General features: G+C 41.7%; 1 protein-coding gene across 1 annotated transcript in view; it reads left to right on the forward strand.

Annotated features, from left to right (window-relative positions):
* The window catches only part of LOC106613872 (ephrin type-B receptor 1), a 215,925-nt gene extending 196,413 nt beyond the window's left edge, over positions 1-19,512 (forward strand). Inside the window, exons 13-16 of the mRNA XM_014216576.3 lie at positions 10,156-10,305; positions 14,604-14,797; positions 14,952-15,107; positions 16,470-19,512. Of these exons, the coding sequence (XP_014072051.1) occupies positions 10,156-10,305; positions 14,604-14,797; positions 14,952-15,107; positions 16,470-16,578 (609 nt within the window). The 3' untranslated portion in view covers positions 16,579-19,512. The remainder of the gene's footprint in view (positions 1-10,155; positions 10,306-14,603; positions 14,798-14,951; positions 15,108-16,469) is intronic.
* The last annotated feature ends 1,036 nt before the right edge of the window (positions 19,513-20,548 follow it).

Raw genomic sequence — 20,548 nt, forward strand, 5'->3', positions numbered from 1 at the left:
TGACAATCTTTGCACTGTTTTTCTGATCAATTTGATGTTATTTTAATGGACAAAAAATATGCTTTTCTTTCAAAAACAAGGACATTTCTAAGTGACCCAAAACCTTTGAACGGCATTGTATGAATATAAGCATTGACTGAATATAAGCAAGTGATGTCTGCTAAATAATCAAGTTGATGGCACAGTCATATAGCCTCAGCACCTACATAAAGCTGCATGTGGGCGACCTCATGCAACCGCAAAATGTCGCATAAAGCATATTCTGTACAGTACTGTATTTCTTCATCAGCATCTTTATGCTTTCAATAATAAAATAATGATAACAATAGTCTTTCAAAATACAGATGGTTATTTAGTTATGGATCCATAATGAATTACTATGGGAATAAATATCACTAAATTAAAGAAATATTGGAACAAAGTTGTATAATGAAGGTAAACAAATTGTTGCTTACTGGAAAATACTCTTTCAAACACACACGGTCACGTTGTATAGCGCCATTATGGCTATTAGCAGGTAGACTTGCCTAGAAGGAGGGTAGGGGGAGAATTCTATCGTCAAATGTATTTCTTAGTTGGGTTGACTGTATCACAACCGACCGTGATTGGTTGCAATTTCAGTTTAATCCACCAGAAAAGACAAAACAAATTCTACAACAAAACGTAGTATTGTTATTATTATTATTATGTATCACATCCAACCGTGATTGCTCACATCAACACCATTATCCCAGTAATCCTAGACCCACTCCAATTTGCATACCACCCAAACAGATCCACAGATCATGCAATCTCTATTGCACTCCACACTGCCCTTTCCCACCTGGACAAAAGGAACACCTACGTGAGAATGCTATTCATTGACTACAGCTCAGCGTTCAACACCATAGTACACTCAAAGCTCATCACTAAGCTAAGAATCCTGGGACTAAACACCTCCCTCTGCAACTGGATCCTGGACTTCCGGACGGGCCGCCCCCAGGTGGTAAGGGTAGGTAACACATCTGTCACACTGATCCTCAACACTGGAGCCCCTCAGGGGTCCGTGCTCAGTCCCTTCCTGTACTCCCTGTTCACCCACGACTGCGTGGCTAGGCACGACTCCAACACCATCATTAAGTTTGCAGATGACACAACAATGGTAGGCCTGATTACCGACAATGATGAGACAGCTTATAGGGAGGAGGTCAGAGACCTGGCCGGGTGGTGCCAGAATAACAACCTATCCCTCAATTTAACCAAGACTAAGGAGATGATTGTGGACTACAGGAAAAGGAGGACCGAGCACGCCCCCATTCTCATCAATGGGGCTGTAGTGGAGCAGGTTGAGAGCTTCAAGTTCCTTGGTGTCCACATCACCAACAAACTAGAATGGTCCAAACACACCAAGACAGTTGTGAAGAGGGCACGACAAAGCTTATTCCCCCTCAGAAAACTAAAAGGATTTGGCATGGGTCCTCAGATTCTCAAAAGGTTCTACAGCTGCAACATTGAGAGCATCCTGACTGGTTGCATCACTGCCTGGTACGGCAACTGTTTGGCCTCCGACTGCAAGGCACTACAGAGGTTAGTACGTACGGCCCAGTACATCACTGGGGCTAAGCTGCCTGCCATCCAGGACCTCTACACCAGGCGGTGTCAGAGGAAGGCCCTAAAAATTGTCAAAGACCGCAGCCACCCCAGTCATAGACTGTTCTCTCTACTACTGCATGGCAATCGGTACTGGAGCGCCAAGTCTAAGACCAAAAGGCTTCTCAACAGCTTTTACCCCCTGGCCATAAGACTGAACAGGTAATCAAATGGCTACCTGGACTATTTGCGTCAACCCCCAACCCCTCTTTTATGCTGCTGCTACTCTCTGTTTATCATATATGCATAGTCACTTTAACCTTACCTACATGTACAGTGAGGGAAAAAAGTATTTGATCCCCTGCTGATTTTGTACGTTTGCCCACTGACAAAGAAATTATCAGTCTATAATTTTAATGGTAGGTTTATTTGAACAGTGAGAGACAGAATAACAACAAAAAAATCCTGAAAAACGCATGTCAAAAATGTTATACATTTATTTGCATTTTAATGAGGGAAATAAGTATTTGACCCCTCTGCAAAACATGACTTAGTACTTGGTGGCAAAACCCTTGTTGGCAATCACAGAGGTCAGACGTTTCTTGTAGTTGGCCACCAGGTTTGCACACATCTCAGTATTATAATAGCCCTCCTGATTGGCGCAGCAGTCTAAGACACTGCATCGCAGTGCAAAATGCGTTGCTACAGATGTAGGTTCAATAACTGTGCCGGCTGCCACCGGGAGACCCATATGTAATTATTGTCGGTCACTTCATAAAAAAAATAAAAGCAATAGGATTTGAAGCAATAGCCTACCGGCTGTGGTCACTATTTTAGCAAAGTTTCGCGCTGCTCTGAGACAAGCATGGGGACTGGTCTTGATAAATCAATGAGATTTTTATTTTCACTGAATCTCCATTTGGGTATTGGTTAGACTACAATTATACAATTAGGGTTTGGAAATGTTAAGCTCTTAGTACTGTAGCCTAATCCCGATCGTCACGTTGTACAGCGCCATATTTTCCGTTCCATCCTAACGGAAACCCTGAGGATTTTTTTGTTTTTCTTAGAATAGAAACACCATAATATTAATCAAATTAATTATGCAAAATGTCTTAAAATTAGTCCCATAGACTATGTTCTTTCAAAAATGCTTCTCAAAGATGCCCTCTGGTGGTCAAAGTAGCACTAACTAGCTTTAATGGTTACAATGGCTGACACTTAAATAATGTGCCATTGAATTCTGCGGCACCATGCAAGCTATGCTGCAGTACGCTGCAACTTTTAAAGGAAGAACCACTGTAAATGAGCTCTCTCTCCTATAAGATGGGTTTGTTGTGACAAATATGGCAGGGGTAGCTCCAATGCTTCAGTTTCTCATCATTTCCCAACTCAACATGAGAAACAAACCTGGCCAACAGGCTAGCTGTTTCCATTACAGAGCTGAGCTGCTCCACTGCTGTTTGAAATGGGAAACAGAGCTATCTGGGCTGGGGTCGCCCTTTTCACCTAACGAGCTCTGCCCTGAGCACCTCAGACTGCACTGCTAAACAACATCATTGATTTCTTTCTGTTTGCTTGCCCTTTTAATTCCAGTTCTCCAGCCAATGTTCTGTTGGTTTGCTCTGAAAGGGCTTTTTGAGGTGAAAAGGTTATTTCTTAACCGCACCTGATTAAAAAAAACAGCCATTGCAGAGGTAAAGCATTTCTCATACTTCCAACCACAGTCTTTTAGTTGCTGACTGCAACCCATCGGCAGTAAGATTACTAATTGAAAAGCATGTTCGATTTCACTGATGAATTGCACTAAACATACATACAATCTAATTGCTAATTTTTTATATCACATATTATACTGATATTATAACAAACCTGATATGATGGCTTTGGCCATGAGGGGCTCTTTTACTCACCTTTGTAGGGGAGATTTGTAGTGTGAGTGTGTGCAGTGACTTTTAGGCCTTTGTAAATGTCACACACATCATGGGGAGTGAGAGAGTTGAGACAGAAGAATGTAGAGGCCCAAAGCTGTACAGAACAAGCTATCAAAGAGCACCAGAACTGCACAGTGGGTGGCTCACCATTTACATTTTCTCATCTAATAATTTATGTCCAGTCCTTCATGGTGTCAGTAGTTCAAAGATGATACGTTAAATGAACTCTATTTAAGCCAAGCTCCTGGTCCCTTGTGCAGTATGGAACTTCAACATCTCAATATTGACACAAATATAAAGTAAGTTTGTCAGTATTTAAATAAGTTAGAGCATTAGTAATGCAGGAACCATGGGAATGCTTTATGTTAGGGAGGTATACGTGATAATTAGTTCCTATTCCTGTTTGTACTGTATCCATCCGTATCTACCCAGTCTGTTTCCACAAACTGTTTTTCAGAAAATATCAATATAACTTGTACTGCTCTCTAAATTGCCATTAATGCAGGGTTTCCCTGCTTCCTGCCATGTAGATAAATATCCTCATGGTTTTGCCAGTGTGAAACCCACTTGGCTTTAAAAAGGGATGACAGTCACTGGAGACGGAGGGGAAAAGCCTGCTTTGCTGAAATGTCCCAATGATACATATCTGTAGTAGGGCCATATTGATTTGGGTTTAACTGTACTATAAAAACAAGAATGTGAGATGGGAAAAGCCAGCCCTCGATACCCATGGAGTTGTATTTTTTTACAGAATAAGTGCCATTCTCTTCACCCAATGGGATCATAAACCAAATTATGCCGGCTGGCATGAAATGCATTTTTCATCACCCCTCTGCCATATTAATAGTCTAATTTATCCTTGAAGATTGGAAAAACAAAGTAATCTGGTTAGGCTTCACATTACTATTTATGATTTGCTGTGGCAGATTTATGAGCTTACGTTATATGTGTGTAAATGTATACTACATGAAGATTGTGTGTGTGTGTGTCTGCGTGCGTGTGTGTGTGTGTGTGCATGAGAGGGAGGGAGAGGAAAGGAAACAGAGGGAGAGAGGGGTGCCTGTGTTTGTGCTAGGGAGAGATACAGGAGAAAGGCTTGCCTGTGTTTGTGCTAGGGAGAGATACAGGAGAGAGGGTTTCCTGTGTTTGTGCTAGGGAGAGATACAGGAGAAAGGTTTGCCTGTGTTTGTGCTAGGGAGAGATACAGGAGAGAGGGTTGCCTGTGTTTGTGCTAGGGAGAGATACAGGAGAAAGGTTTGCCTGTGTTTGTTCTAGGGAGAGATACAGGAGAGAGGGTTGCCTGTGTTTGTGCTAGGGAGAGATACAGGAGAAAGGTTTGCCTGTGTTTGTTCTAGGGAGAGATACAGGAGAAAGGTTTGCCTGTGTTTGTGCTAGGGAGAGATACAGGAGAGAGGGTTGCCTGTGTTTGTTCTAGGGAGAGATACAGGAGAGAGGGTTTCCTGTGTTTGTGCTAGGGAGAGATACAGGAGAGAGGGTTGCCTGTGTTTGTTCTAGGGAGAGATACAGGAGAGAGGGTTTCCTGTGTTTGTGCTAGGGAGAAATACAGGAGAGAGGGTTTCCTGTGTTTGTGCTAGGGAGAGATACAGGAGAGAGGGTTGCCTGTATTTGTGCTAGGGAGAGATACAGGAGAGAGGGTTTCCTGTATTTGTGCTAGGGAGAGATACAGGAGAGCGGTTGTTTCTGTATGTGTTGTATGTAGGTTAGCATACCCCTCAAAAAGAAGACACCCATTTCAAATACTTCAATAAATTATTACATGTAATTCTTGTCATTCATTTAAGTAACAGTCATGGTGTAACCAACATGAGGAACACGCAGTACCAAAACACAGCAGCTTTTAATTATATCAGTAGTTGTACTGTAAAATTAATAAAGGCTCCTATCTCATTCCATTCAGTATGCCTTTTTCCACTCACACTGTCTCTCTCCATTCCTTATGCCTTTCACCACTCCCGACACTATCTTTCTCCATTCCTTATGCCTTTCACCACTCCCTACACAATCTCTCTCCATTCCTTATGCCTTTCACCACTCCCTACACAATCTCTCTCCATTCCTTATGCCTTCTCCACTCCCTACACTATCTCTCTCCATTCCTTATGCCTTCTCCACTCCCTACACAAGCTCTCTCCATTCCTTATGCCTTTCTCCACTCCCTACACTATCTCTCTCCATTCCTTATGCCTTCTCCACTCCCTACACTATCTCTCTCCATTCCTTATGCCTTCTCCACTCCCTACACTATCTCTCTCCATTCCTTATGCCTTCTCCACTCCCTACACTATCTCTCTCCATTCATTATGCCTTCTCCACTCCCTACACTATCTCTCTCCATTCATTATGCCTTCTCCACTCCTTACACTAGACATCACACAGTGTCTGGAGCTCTGAAGCTTTGTTGACTATAGACCTTACTGTAATACTGTCAACACTTTTAAGTTTCATAATTTCCTTGTTTCCCTGAGGGAATTCTCTCTTCTTGCAGTTTTTATTGGGTAGAGAGAGAAAGTCGACTCTATTCATTATAAATATACAGTATTGGCCAAGCCTTTTGTTTGCCTCTGCATTTCAACAATTTGCTTTATTAAAAACCTGTGGTTTGGCTGCCTCCCCCATAGCGTTAATTATAGGGGACCTGCAATGCAGCCTCAAACGAGCTAACCATTGAAGCATAATACATTCAGCAGGAAATACTGGGATTTGTAGTATTTTTGATGCTGTAGCATTCCTTTCTTCTGTTGTGGAAGAGACATCTGAGCTCGCCTCCAGGAGCCAAAGAACACACAGAGGGAAAGTGTCTCAAAGCGCTGTAAATGAAATGCACAAGAACTGAGAGTCTGATTCAAGGCATGCTTCTGAACAATGGTTACTTTCTCATGTTGTCACACTGAATACACTAACACATCAAAAACGTTCCTTCAAAAATAGATCCTTAGTAATACATATGTTATTCTTGAATCAACAACTGACTTGTAAGCATCAGGTCCATTTAGCTGTTGATGGCATGTGAGTATTATTGATGGAGGTTTCCCTGCTCAACACTCATCAGGGGTTTTCTCTCAGTCCTGTGAATTCACAGCACAGGCTTTTCAACCCCAAGACTCTCTGCCCAGAACAATCAGAACAGGACTTGAGCTTCATGACTTTCAGTCCAGCTTACAGAGGTCTTTAATTCAACTGTCTCCAATAGATGGGATCCACCATCAGCCCAATGTGCTTCTCTAACAGCACACACTCATAAATATGTTCCCTGTAGAGCATGTAGCTAGATCCGGAGGAGGGCTGTGGAAGCCTGCAGTTCCTTTGGAATCAGCATACACGTCCAGGCCTTTTGGTGCTGTTAAGAGTACACTCTTCCAGGAGTTGTAAGAGAAATCACCCCAGGGTGTGCTGTATGCATGGTGGGAAATATGTAATGAGCATCGTTCATCAATGTTAATGAAAATGAAAATCAAATCAAATCAAATTTATTTATATAGCCCTTCGTACATCAGCTGATATCTCAAAGTGCTGTACAGAAACCCAGCCTAAAACCCCAAACAGCAAGCAATGCATGTGAAAGAAGCACGGTGGCTAGGAAAAACTCCCTAGGAAAAACTCCCTAGAAAGGCCAAAAACCTAGGAAGAAACCTAGAGAGGAACCAGGCTATGAGGGGTGGCCAGTCCTCTTCTGGCTGTGCAGGGTGGATATTATAACAGAACATGGTCAAGATGTTAAAATGTTCATAAATGACCAGCATGGTCAAATAATAATAATCATAGTAGTTGTCGAGGGTGCAACAAGCACGTCCGGTGAACAGGTCAGGGTTCCATAGCCGCAGGCAGAACAGTTGAAACTGGAGCAGCAGCACGCCCAGGTGGACTGGGGACAGCAAGGAGTCATCATACCAGGTAGTCCTGAGGCATGGTCCTAGGGCTCAGGTCCTCCGAGAGAAAGACAGAAAGAGAGAAAGAGAGAATTAGAGAGAGCATATTTAAATTCACACAGGACACCGGATAAGACAAGAGAAATACTCCAGATGTAACAGACTGACCCTAGCCCCCGACACATAAACTACTGCAGCATAAATACTGGAGGCTGAGACAGGAGGGATCAGAAGACACTGTGGCCCCATCCGATGATACCCCCGGACAGGGCCAAACAGGCAGGATATAACCCCACCCACTTTGCCAAAGCACAGCCCCCACACCACTAGAGGGATGTCTCCAACCGCCAACTTACCGTCCTAAGACAAGGCCGAGTATAGCCCACAACGATCTCCGCCATGGCACAACCCAAGGGGGGGCGCCAACCCAGACAGGAAGACCACGTCAGTGACTCAACCCACTCAAGTGACGCACCCCTCCCATGGACGGCATGGAAGAACACCAGTAAGCCAGTGACTCAGCCCCTGTAAAAGGGTTAGAGGCAGAGAATCCCAGTGGAAAGAGGGGAACCGGCAAGGCAGAGACAGCAAGGGCGGTTCGTTGCTCCAGCCTTTCCGTTCACCTTCACACTCCTGGGCCAGACTATACTTAATCATAGGACCTACTGAAGAGATAAGTCTTCAGTAAAGACTTAAAGGTTGAGACTGAGTCTGCGTCTCTCACATTGGTAGGCAGACCATTCCATAAAAATGGAGCTCAATAGGAGAAAGCCCTACCTCCAGCCGTTTGCTTAGAAATTCTAGGGACAATTAGGAGGCCTGCGTCTTGTGACCGTAGCGTACGTGTAGGTATGTACGGCAGGACCAAATCGGAAAGATAGGTAGGAGCAAGCCCATGTAATGCTTTGTAGGTTAGCAGTAAAACCTTGAAATCAGCCCTTGCCTTAACAGGAAGCCAGTGTAGGGAGGCTAGCACTGGAGTAATATGATCAAATTTTTTGGTTCTAGTCAGGATTCTAGCAGCCGTATTTAGCACTAACTGAAGTTTGTTTAGTGCTTTATCCGGGTAGCCGGAAAGTAGAGCATTGCAGTAGTCCAGCCTAGAAGTAACAAAAGCATGGATAAATTTTTCTGCGTCATTTTTGGACAGAAAGTTTCTGATTTTTGCAATGTTACGTAGATGGAAAAAAGCTGTCTTTGAAACAGTCTTGATATGTTCTTCAAAAGAGAGATCAGGGTCCAGAGTAACGCCGAGGTCCTTCACAGTTTTATTTGAGACGACTGTACAACCATCCAGATTAATTGTCAGATTCAACAGAAGATCTCTTTGTTTCTTGGGACCTAGAACAAGCATCTCTGTTTTGTCCGAGTTTAAAAGTAGAAAGTTTGCAGCCATCCACTTCTTTATGTCTGAAACACGGGATTCTAGCGAGGGCAATTTTGGGGCTTCACCATGTTTCATTGAAATGTACAGCTGTGTGTCGTCCGCATAGCAGTGAAATTTAACATTATGTTTTCGAATGACATCCCCAAGAGGTAAAATATATAGTGAAAACAATAGTGGTCCTAAAACGGAACCTTGAGGAACACCGAAATTTACAATTGATTTGTCAGAGGACAAACCATTCACAGAGACAAACTGATATCTTTCCGACAGATAAGATCTAAACCAGGCCAGAACTTGTCCATGTAGACCAATTTGGGTTTCCAATCTCTCCAAAAGAATGTGGTGATCGATGGTATCAAAAGCGGCACTAAGATCTAGGAGCACGAGGACAGATGCAGAGCCTCGGTGTGACGTCATTAAAAGGTCATTTACCACCTTCACAAGTGCAGTCTCAGTGCTATGATGGGGTCTAAAACCAGACTGAAGCGTTTCGTATACATTGTTTGTCTTCAGGAATGCAGTGAGTTGCTGTGCAACAGCTTTTTCAATTTTTTTTGAGAGGAATGGAAGATTCGATATAGGCCAATAGTTTTTTATCATTTCTGGGTCAAGATTCGGCTTTTTCAAGAGAGGCTTTATTACTGCCACTTTTAGTGAGCTTGGTACACATCCGGTGGATAGAGAGCCATTTATTATGTTCAACATAGGAGGGCCAAGCACAGGAAGCAGCTCTTTCAGTAGTTTAGTTGGAATAGGGTCCAGTATGCAGCTTGAGGGTTTGGAGGCCATGATTATTTTCATCATTGTGTCAAGAGATATAGTACTAAAACACTTTAGTATCTCCCTTGATCCTAGGTCCTGGCAGAGTTGTGTAGACTCAGGACAATGGAGCTTTGGAGGAATACCCAGATTTAAAGAGGAGTCCGTAATTTGCTTTCTAATGATCATGATCTTTTCCTCAAAGAAGTTCATAAATGTATTACTGCTGAAGTGAAAGCCATCCTCCATTTGCGAAGGCTGCTTTTTAGTTAGCTTTGCGACAGTATCAAAAATAAATTTCGGATTGTTCTTATTTTCCTCAAGAATGTTTATAATGCTATATAAATAGTTTGGTTTTAAGTCCATTGCATATGTTTTTGATATGGAGATTGTAGGTTTTGAATAAATACTCCGATTGGTGGGGTGATATCAGTGTATTTGTAAGAGGAAGCTCACAGATATGGTTCTCCATTCGTCTTTGGCTATTACAGTTTGGCCTTGGCCTTAAAAAGCAGGAAACTGTCAAATGTCATGTCAAACCAGCCAGTGTAAAGAGACACAAGATTACAGTCTAAAACATTTCCCTCTCTTTCTTCCTTGTCTCTGTTTCTCCCCCCAGGGAGGGAAGATCCCGGTGAGATGGACAGCCCCTGAGGCCATTGCCTACAGAAAGTTCACCTCAGCCAGCGACGTGTGGAGCTACGGCATCGTCATGTGGGAGGTGATGTCATTTGGCGAGCGGCCGTACTGGGACATGAGCAACCAGGATGTGAGTATTATTCAACTTCCTTGCAGTATTAACAGATACAGTGCCTTCAGAAAGTATTCATACCCCTTTCCTTATTCCACATTTTGTTGTGTTACAGCCTGAATTTAAAATGTATTAAATATTAGTTTTTTTCTCACCAATCTACACACAATACCACATAATGACAAAGTGAAAGCATGTTTTTTTACACTTTTGCAGATTTATTGAAAATGACATACAGAAATATCTAATTTACATAAGTATTCACACCCCTGAGTCTATACATGTGCAGTGATTACAGCTGCTATTCTTTCTGGGTCTCTAATAGCTTTGCACATTATTCTTTTAACAATTCTTCAATCTCTGTCAAGTTGGTTCTTGATCATTTCTTGACAGCCATTTTAAAGTCTTGCCATAGATTTTCAAGACGATTTAAGTCAAAACTGTAACTAAGCCACTCAGGAACATTCAATGTCATCTTGGTAAGCAACTCCAGTGTGTATTTGGCCTTGTGTTTTAGGTTATTGTCCTGCTGAAAGGTGAATTTGTCTCCCAGTGTCTGTTTCAAAGCAGACTGAAACAGGTTTTCCTCTAGGATTTTTCCTATACTTAGCTTCAGTCCGTTTCTTTTTATGTAAAAAAAAACCTGTCCTTGCCGATGACAAGCATACCCATAACATGATGCAGCCACCACCATGCTTGAAAATATGAAGAGTAGTACTCAGTGATGTGTTTTTGGACTTGCCCCAAACATAACGCTTTGTATTCAGGACATAGTACATTTCTTTGTCACATTTTTTGCAGTTTTACTTTAGTGCCTTATTGCAAACAAGACAGACTTCCTTCTTTTAACTGTGTCATTTATGTTAGTATTGTGGAGTAACTGCAATACTGTTGATCAATCCTCAGTTTTCTCCTATCACAGCCTATTAAACTCTAATTGTTTAAATGGTGAAATCCCTGAGCAGTTTCCTTCTTCTCCAAAAACTGAGTTTGGAAGGACACATGTATTTGTAGTGACTGGGTGTATTGATACACCATCCAAAGTGTAATTAATAACTTCACCATGCTCAAAGGGATATTCAATAACTGCATTTTTTTGTTGTTGCCATATTCTATGTGAAGCATTGGAAAACCTCCCTGGTCTTTGTGGTTGAATTTGTGATTGAAATTCACTGCTTGACTGAGGGACTTACAGATAATTGTATCTGTGGGATACAGAGATGTGGTAGTCATTAAAAAATCATGTTAAACACTATTATTGCACACAGAGTGAGTACATTGTAAAAATGTATAAAAAGAATCATTCGACTTTGACATCATGGGGTTTTGTGTGTAGGCCAGTGACACAACATCTCAATTTATTACATTTTTCATTCGGGCTGTAACACAACAAAATGTGGAAAAAGTCAAGGGGTGTGAATACTTTCTGAGTGCACTGTATGTGACTGCATTAAAAAATTGAGAATACCATGATACAGGGCTCATTATTTCATTTAAGGATGTCATTATGTATGTCTGCTAATGAGCTTTTGTCTGTATTGACACTGGGTTTCATATTTATACTCGTTTTATGTCAAACTAACACTTAACACTGGTCTCCTCAAATCTGCATCACAAATATTACACTGCTGAATTGTTGTGGATCTGTCTGTCTGCCAGACTCTGTAGTTATGTGCGGTTTTTATTCAGAGTTCGTGTAGTGGCACTGCAGTCTCCACCAGTGCAGCACTCTGTAAATCCTTGGAGTAACCCACCTAGAGATGCTGGAGGATTATAGGTAAAGAAGATTATTGTTGAAAGCACCGCTTCCCATTTGCAACAGTCCTACCTCAGACACTAACGAGATCTCCCGTAGTGAATTCCCAGACAGCAACTCTCTCGCCTGCCACTCTCCTGCAATCAAGGTTGAATAGTCAGGGGCGGGGGAAGATTTCTTAACAAGTTCATTAAATTCCCACTCTCTCCTTTTTTTCTATTTTACAAGCAATCAGGCCCCAGCCCCCACAAGGAAGCTGGCTCCTGCCCGTTTCTATAGCAAAGCTGTCTCTTCTTTTATGCTGTGGTGATTGACGGCTGTCTGGAGAGACCACCCTCTCTCTGATAAAGAGAAATCAGGGAACGGAGATATAGCAAAATCCCTTCAGACCGTCCTGTTTTTGAAAGCAATTATCAGCTGTGGTATCCGTTGTTCTGCCTGAAGTTCAGCTGCAACACAGAGACCAGGGAAAATCTACTGAGGATCGTATGGATAGAGAAAATAGATTCATCAAATGGGATATTACTGTAAACTTTGATTGACAGATTTGGATGTAGAGTGAAGATACCTGGGTCACAGAGTGCAAATTTCTGTGAAGTTGATCAAAACTTTGCACAATGTATTCTTTCTCCTCCTTACAGCAAGTGTTTACACAAACACAAAGCTAGGTCTTACAAGCAGTGACAAGCTGTAAGGAAGCTTAAATTGGATATGATGGTATCTTTGGAAGTGTGCCAATGAAATCCTATTAGACCTGGCATCCACTGCTCTGTTATGGTGTTTTGAAACCTCCAATCTGGAAGCAGTTCAGTTGCAGGTGTCTTGAAACATACAGCACATCAAAAACCTTTGTCAATTGGTTATGAACTCTTCCATTGTTTAGAACCACAATGGACATTTTCCATATTAGATTTGTGTTTCATATGTATGTTTCGCTGCCAAACAATGTGTTCAAACCAACCCCTTTGTCCGTCCCTGTAGTCTAGGTTCTCAGGGTGTCCTTTTGATTCTCAGTCTCCCAGTGTAGTCTACTATGTCCCTCGCTTTTTCCTTCCTTTCCTCTCTTTAACCTCTATGGGCTAGGTGGGACGCTGCGTCCCACCTACTAAACAGCCAGTGTAATCCCGTGGCGTGTTATTCAAATACCTAAAAAATGCAAAAACTTCAATTTTTCAAACATATGACTATTTTACACCATTTTAAAGACAAGACTCTCGTTAATCTAACCACACTGTCCGATTTCAAAAAGGCTTTACAACGAAAGCAAAACATTAGATTATGTCAGCAGAGTACCCAGCCAGAAATAATCAGACACCCATTTTTCAAGCTAGCATATAATGTCACATAAACCCAAACCACAGCTAAATGTAGCACTAACCTTTGATGATCTTCATCAGATGACAACCCTAGGACATTATGTTATACAATACATGCATGTTTTGTTCAATCAAGTTCATATTTATATCAAAAACCAGCTTTTTACATTAGCATGTGACTAGCATGTGACTAGCATTCCCACCGAACACTGCCGGTGAATTTACTAAATTACTCACGATAAACGTTCACAAAAAGCATAACAATTATTTTAAGAATTATAGATACAGAACTCCTCTATGCACTCGATATGTCCGATTTTAAAATAGCTTTTTGGTGAAAGCACATTTTGCAATATTCTCAGTAGATAGCCCGGCATCACAGGGCTAGCTATTTAGACACCCAGCAAGTTTAGCACTCACCAAAGTCAGATTTACTATAAGAAAAATGTTATTACCTTTGCTGTCTTCGTCAGAATGCACTCCCAGGACTTCTACTTCAATAACAAATGTTGGTTTGGTCCCAAATAATCCATTGTTATATCCAAATAGCGGCGTTTTGTTTGTGCGTTCAAGACACTATCCGAAAGGGTAAATAAGGGTGACGAGCATGGCGCAATTCGTGACCAAAAAATTCTAAATATTCCATTACCGTACTTCGAAGCATGTCAACCGCTCTTTAAAATCAATTTTTATGCAATTTTTCTCATACAAAAGCGATAATATTCCGACCGGGAATCTGCGTTTAGGTAAACAGACGAAAGAAAATAAAGCATGGGGTCGACTCGGGCACGCGCCTAAGCCCATAGTACTCTGATCGGCCACTTGCCAAAAGCGATAATGTGTTTCAGCCAGAGGCTGCCTCGATATCGTTCAGCTTTTTCCCAGGCTCTGAGAGCCTATGGGAGCCGTAGGAAGTGTCACGTTATAGCAAAGATCCTCAGTCTTCAATAAAAAGAGCCAAGATGAAACACAACTTGTCAGACAGGCCACTTCCTGCATGGAATCTTCTCAGGTTTTGGCCTTCCATATGAGTTCTGTTATACTCACAGACACAATTCAAACAGTTTTAGAAACTTTAGGGTGTTTTCTATCCAAAGCCAATAATTATATGCATATTCTAGTTACTGGGCAGGAGTAGTAACCAGATTAAATCGGTTATGTTTTTTTATCCGGCCGTGTCAATACTACCCCCTAGCCCTAACAGGTTAAATGTGACATCTCTTTCTCCTCTCCTCCTGGTACAGGTGATCAATGCCATAGAGCAGGACTACCGTCTACCCCCTCCCATGGACTGCCCCACAGCACTACACCAGCTGATGCTGGACTGCTGGCAGAAAGACAGAAACGCCCGGCCCAAATTCCCTGACATCGTCAATACGCTGGACAAGATGATGCGCAACCCTACCAGCCTCAAAGCTGTGGCCACCATCACTGCAGTGTACGTCTGTAAAAACTGGTTTGACTCTCAACAGAACACATACAGCACCTTCATAGCACACACACCATATTACTGAAACACTTGTCCCAGGTTTCCCCTCTCCTGTACCACATCCCTTCACTGTTTCATCCCTCTCCTCTCTTTTTCTCCACAGGCCTTCTCAGCCCCTGCTGGGCCGCTCCATTCCAGACTTCACCACCTTCACCTCTGTGGAGGACTGGCTAGGTGCCATCAAGATGGGCCAGTACAGAGACACCTTTCTGGGGTCTGGCTTCACTTCCTTACCCCTGGTGGCTCAGATCACCTCTGAGTAAGTCCTGACGTTGTCATATCCCACCTAATTTCCCCATCTTATCAGGAGTCACCAAACAGTAAAACCCTCCAATCACTATCCACTGTAGCAATAGAATATTTGATCTGCCCTTGATCAGGTAGATGGTTCCCAATATTACTTTTTTGAGAAGTGTTACACTAGCAGTCATGGAATACACACACCTGCCTGCACACATGCACACACACGCAAACGGGCGCACGCAACACACTCATTTGTCACAGATTACAGAAGGTCTCAGAAGTATTATCCCCCTATAATTAGATTTGCACTCTTCTAGATGTAGCGTAATGGGGCAGGCTGGAATGAATTTTCAATCAGGTTCACTGAGACAGCCAACCAGACACACAGGCCATTGCAGTCACACATCCACCTTCAAAAAGCTGTCTCAGAATAATGGGAATCATGCTCCTGGCTCAGACACAGGAATAATCCCTTCAGTAAATGTCCATAGGAGCTCAGGACTGTCATGCTTCAAATCCACCAGGCATTCAGAGCTCTGGATAGGTCTACGTCGCCAAGGTCTTACTAATCACTTTGATTTGATAGTGGCACGAATACAAATTATTTAAAGTAGGACAAATGATTGGCTTTCCTTTGGTTGTTTGCAGGTTAGCGTTTTTTTTGTCATGAATCTTGTTCTGGATGCAGCTCTGCAGTGGTCATTAGCTGGCACAGTCACAAAGTCATAATGTCTGATTTTAACCCTAGCCACACTGCTAACCCTAATGCCTAGCCCTAATTTTAAATTCAGACCAAAAAGGACATTTTTGTTTTCATGAATTTTTACAATATAGTACATTTTGACTTTGCAGCTGGCTCATCTAAGGAGAAATCGCTCAGTTCTGGCTCCATGACAAGACACATAACAATAAATGTCAACCTGCTGGTTGTTCAGACTGATCAAATAGATGGCCTTGAGGTTGTTGTTGTCCATTTGACTGCTACTGTACAAGTCAGCAACAATTCCCAGCAGTCCTCAACCAATTGTGTCCATTCTGGGCTTACCATTGTAAATAGAACAGTGTATTACCATATGAATGGGAACAGTAAAAATATATTGTGCTTATCTCTAGCAGGGAGTGTATCTGGCACATTGTTTACTATGCTGGAAACCATCCCTACATGTTTGTATTTCTGCTCTGCCTCAAGCAGACAAAATATTGTACCATTGTCTTTGTGCATGGTGTGATTGTTTGTCTATGTATTAGTACACGCACAATGACAATATCCATAGCTCAATAATTCCATCCAAGAGAAAACACACAGACATGAGGTACTGTACTGTGAACACCTCCATCTCTTAGCCTTGTTGTTGACACTGTTCGTCCTGTTTGTCAGAGACCTGCTGAGGATAGGAGTGACCCTGGCCGGCCATCAGAAGAAGATCCTGAGCAGTGTCCAGTCTATGAGGGACCAGATGGCCCAGTCCCCCAACTCCATGGCCTGACTACAGGGGGGCCACCACCACCACCAGGGAACCCATAGTAGAACTCCTGATGACCCTAAAGAATACACCAGGGTGGAGACACTAGCCTTGATCTAACAACAACATTCACGCCCCCAACACACACTTTCTCAAGACCAGAGGGAAAGATACCTGCCCTCTAGTCTACTGAAGGTACAAAGGGATAGAAGAGAAGATTCTGCCTCAGAACAACTTCACTGGTTCAATCACGGCAGTCTATCAAGTTGGCTTATTTTTTGCTGAAGAATAGAGCAAGTGGAAATGCAAGGGCGTTTGTTTGCTTGCCGTGACAGATGGTCTTGAAGTGCTAAAAATAAAATATAAAAAACCTGTGCTACTTTATGTGAGGATCAAAGGGATGACATAGCCAAAGAACAGCATCAAACGGTGTCACCCAAATTTAAAAAAAGATACAAAAAAGATATTAAAATCAAAACAAGTAGATTGACTTCTTATTTAAATGAATCTTCATATTGAAGATGATTTGTAAATACTATATGGATATTAATTTGATGCTTGCATTTTTTGCAACAACAACAGCTAGTTTCACCTGAATAGTTTAGGATTGTTGTAGTCATGAAGGGTTATTTTCTATGGAGGCACTTGGAAGTTCTTCCCAATTGGAGGCAGATCCATGGGGTAAAGACTGACATGACTGATTCTCTCTAAAGGATTCACTGTTTATATATACATATAAAATATCTCTTTGTAATGTTTTAGACTTTCAGAGACCAGATTGACATTGAACCCATACAACTGCAAGAGTCAGTAAGTGTCTAGTGTTGTTCATCGAATACCCAGGGTAAGAAATAATGTTACAGGGAGAGTGAAAGTTATATGAAATCTGAAAGTTGTATTGACAGTCTCAAGTGCTTCGTGCTTTCACCACACTACTACCCCAGAACGTTAACCTACCATTTCCAGTTCCTTTTAAAACATGACAACAGAACATCCTTCCCAGCTTGACATGTTGGGTTGACCATGCTGTGTTGATTCTGGGCCACTCGAGGCGCATTAAAGAACTGTGTCAAAAGCATGTTGTAAGTCAGTGAAGGTTGTTTTTATTATGACAGAGAGCGTGGGAATATAAGTAATAGGTATGGACTTTGTAAAGCTACCTTTTAATTAACACAGGTGACTTCCTCCCACGCCAAGCCATTAAGTGGCAGGAATGAGGTTCAAAACGTCTGGGGGAATACTGATCGTTACAGACAGGTCATTCTCCTATCAGATTCTGACATTTCATTGCCTTGTACTTCCTCTCCTTTTTTAATTACGTTGATATCTACTAACGATAGACATCATCTATTTGCGATCAGCTTATAATGATATGTGGTGATGATGGGGGCTGTTGAAACAGTGCAGGTTAATAGCTTGAAGTGGGTGGCTGTGTTCTCCTGGGGACCTAGACGCTGGAACTGAAGCATCAAATTCATTACCCAGCTTAAATATGACGGATTACAGGGTAACAAGTGGGAGCCTTCTAACATCTTACCTTTGAAAAAGTGTCTACTGTTCATTTGTGTGCATATTTGCTCAGCAGGCCTTAGACTGCATGTGAAGCTATGTACAGAGTAACTGCCATCTCCATTACAAATCATTGTCTCTCTAACTACTATCACAGTAGGAGCTGTCTTCAGCAGTGTCATGGTAACCCCTCACAGTTAGTTATTGGTGGCAACAAAGACTTATTATTGAGCAGAGCAGACTATACTGTATGTCAGGGCCCATCAGGTTAAGTGTTACACAAACACTTTGGCCAAATTTGTCTCAACAGTACCTAATGCATAACATAATACAGAGAGTGTTGTATCACCAGCATTCAAGCAAAGACTTTGAAGACGAAAGTGTCATTATGGAATTTTAAGTCTTTCTAAATTAGACATCTGTTCATTCTGTGGGGACACATAAAAAGTTGCTGTCCTTATTCAAGTTTTCCTTTTTATAATAGTAATTTGGTAGCTGTTGGACGTTAGTGTTCAGCTTCACTCCACTGATTCGGGTAATAGACTGGTGGAATTGGAAAAAGTGTTGTTATTTTGAAGATGAAAGCTGGGAGAAGTTGGAGAACTTGCACTGAATGTGAAAGTAGTCTGACATTGTGAGGTCTCTTATCTGTGTTCTGCATTTAAAGTGCCTTTCTGTAATTCAGACAGTCTCGTTAAAAGTCAAGATCCAACAGCAAATGCAGACACTCCCAGACTCATTGAGGCAAACTTAGAGATTCCTGTAAGTGGACTCATTCCTTATTCAAGTGGACATACTTTATGGTGGTATTGCTGACTTTCTAGACGGTTTAATTGTTACATTGACTTCACCTCCCCTTGTAATTGTGCCACTTTAAGTAATTCACCAGCAGATAAGAAACCTCCTAGCCCAAACCCTAACTCGAACTTTCACTCCCTTGCTCTCCTATACTCCTGCCATTTAAACAAACTTGTCTCCCAGGATATTGCTGTTTTGGAGTGTTGTGAGAAAATTTTATCCGATTTTTTTTTTTTTTTGTCTGTTTTCAAAATCAGTATTTATCTACATTTTGAGGAATGTGATTTCCAGCTCGTCAAAAAAAGTAGATTGCTTGGATCAAGACACAGCTTTTCCCTAAATTTTCAGAGTACGCCAATGTGAAACGGCCCCTTTCCACTTTCAAAGACATCTGACTGGTGGCTCTTTCTCCAGCCATGTCTCTGGACTGAGACTGGAAAGCCACAACATAGCAGCATGAGAACGGACACACTCATCCAACCTACTGTAAATAAGACTTAACACAACCAGGAGGGATCTTTTCATTTGTTTGGGGGTGTCATTGTACAGTTACAAATTTGTTTATTGTGCTGAGTATGTCAGAGTTTGTAGTTGAAACTTTCTGAGAAGAAATATTGTATTAAATGCACTCAATAAAGACAAATCAATCAAGCCAGTCCATGTATTCCCCTGGAAGGTCATCAGTTTGCATGAGATATTGTAAGTTGTGGAGAACAAGTGAACAGCGTGAATGCAGTTGAAAATACAAGCCTGTGTTAACATGCCTTTGAAAAACATTACGTTGAGAAGTTAGAATACAACTTCTGCCTTTTATGTTTCAATAAACCCCTTCGTGAAGTATTGCTGATGCTGACACCCTCAGCATCAAGTGTGTGGGAGCAATAGAGGTCCTGAAATGACTTTACGCTTCAGTATCCAAGATAGGGTAATAAACAATGGCCAAATGCAATAAGAAAACCACATTATTTGAAGTTTCATATCACACATTTGACATGGGATTTTAAGAGGGATGGAATGAGAGTGTAGGGACCCACAGATGTAATCTTGCTGTATGTGGAATGCCTGTTTTAATGTATCACGAACCGAGGCAGGATTTCAAACTTGGCATATTTCTTGTCTCAAATGGGACTGAATGTATATGTTTCTTCAACAACAGCACAAAGACACAGGATGCAAAAAAAATGTTTTTACGTTCAATTTTACCCATTGTTTCAATATTAGGTTGGTGCTTGAATATTCTCCTGAACTAAAAGCCTTTGGAACATACAAAACAAAATACATAATCTTTATAACTGTATATTATAGTATGACTCCTTCTAGGAACATGCTGCCCCCTCAGCTCTGCCCACCCACTTCAATTAAACAAGGTACTTAATCAAAGTAATCCCATTAAAGGACAGCATGCTGGGATATCGGCCCTAATCAACATGGCACGTTATATTTCACATGGAATCCCCAGCGTCAGGACTTACAAGAGAGGTTACACTTCACTGTAATTGCATTTCTACAACTACACCCATTGTCAATTATCCCATTCTAATGACTATTCATAGTCATAATTATCTTGTTGCTATAGTTTCTGTGGCACAAATCCATTTAATGTGAATTGATATGCTAACTTTAATCACTTCATATGAAAGTGCTGGCTAATCATTTACCGGTGAAGGAGCCATTATACATGAATTAG

The sequence above is a fragment of the Salmo salar genome, chromosome 10 (genome assembly GCF_965601325.2).
Source record: "Salmo salar chromosome 10, fSalSal1, whole genome shotgun sequence".
NCBI lineage: Eukaryota > Metazoa > Chordata > Actinopteri > Salmoniformes > Salmonidae > Salmo > Salmo salar.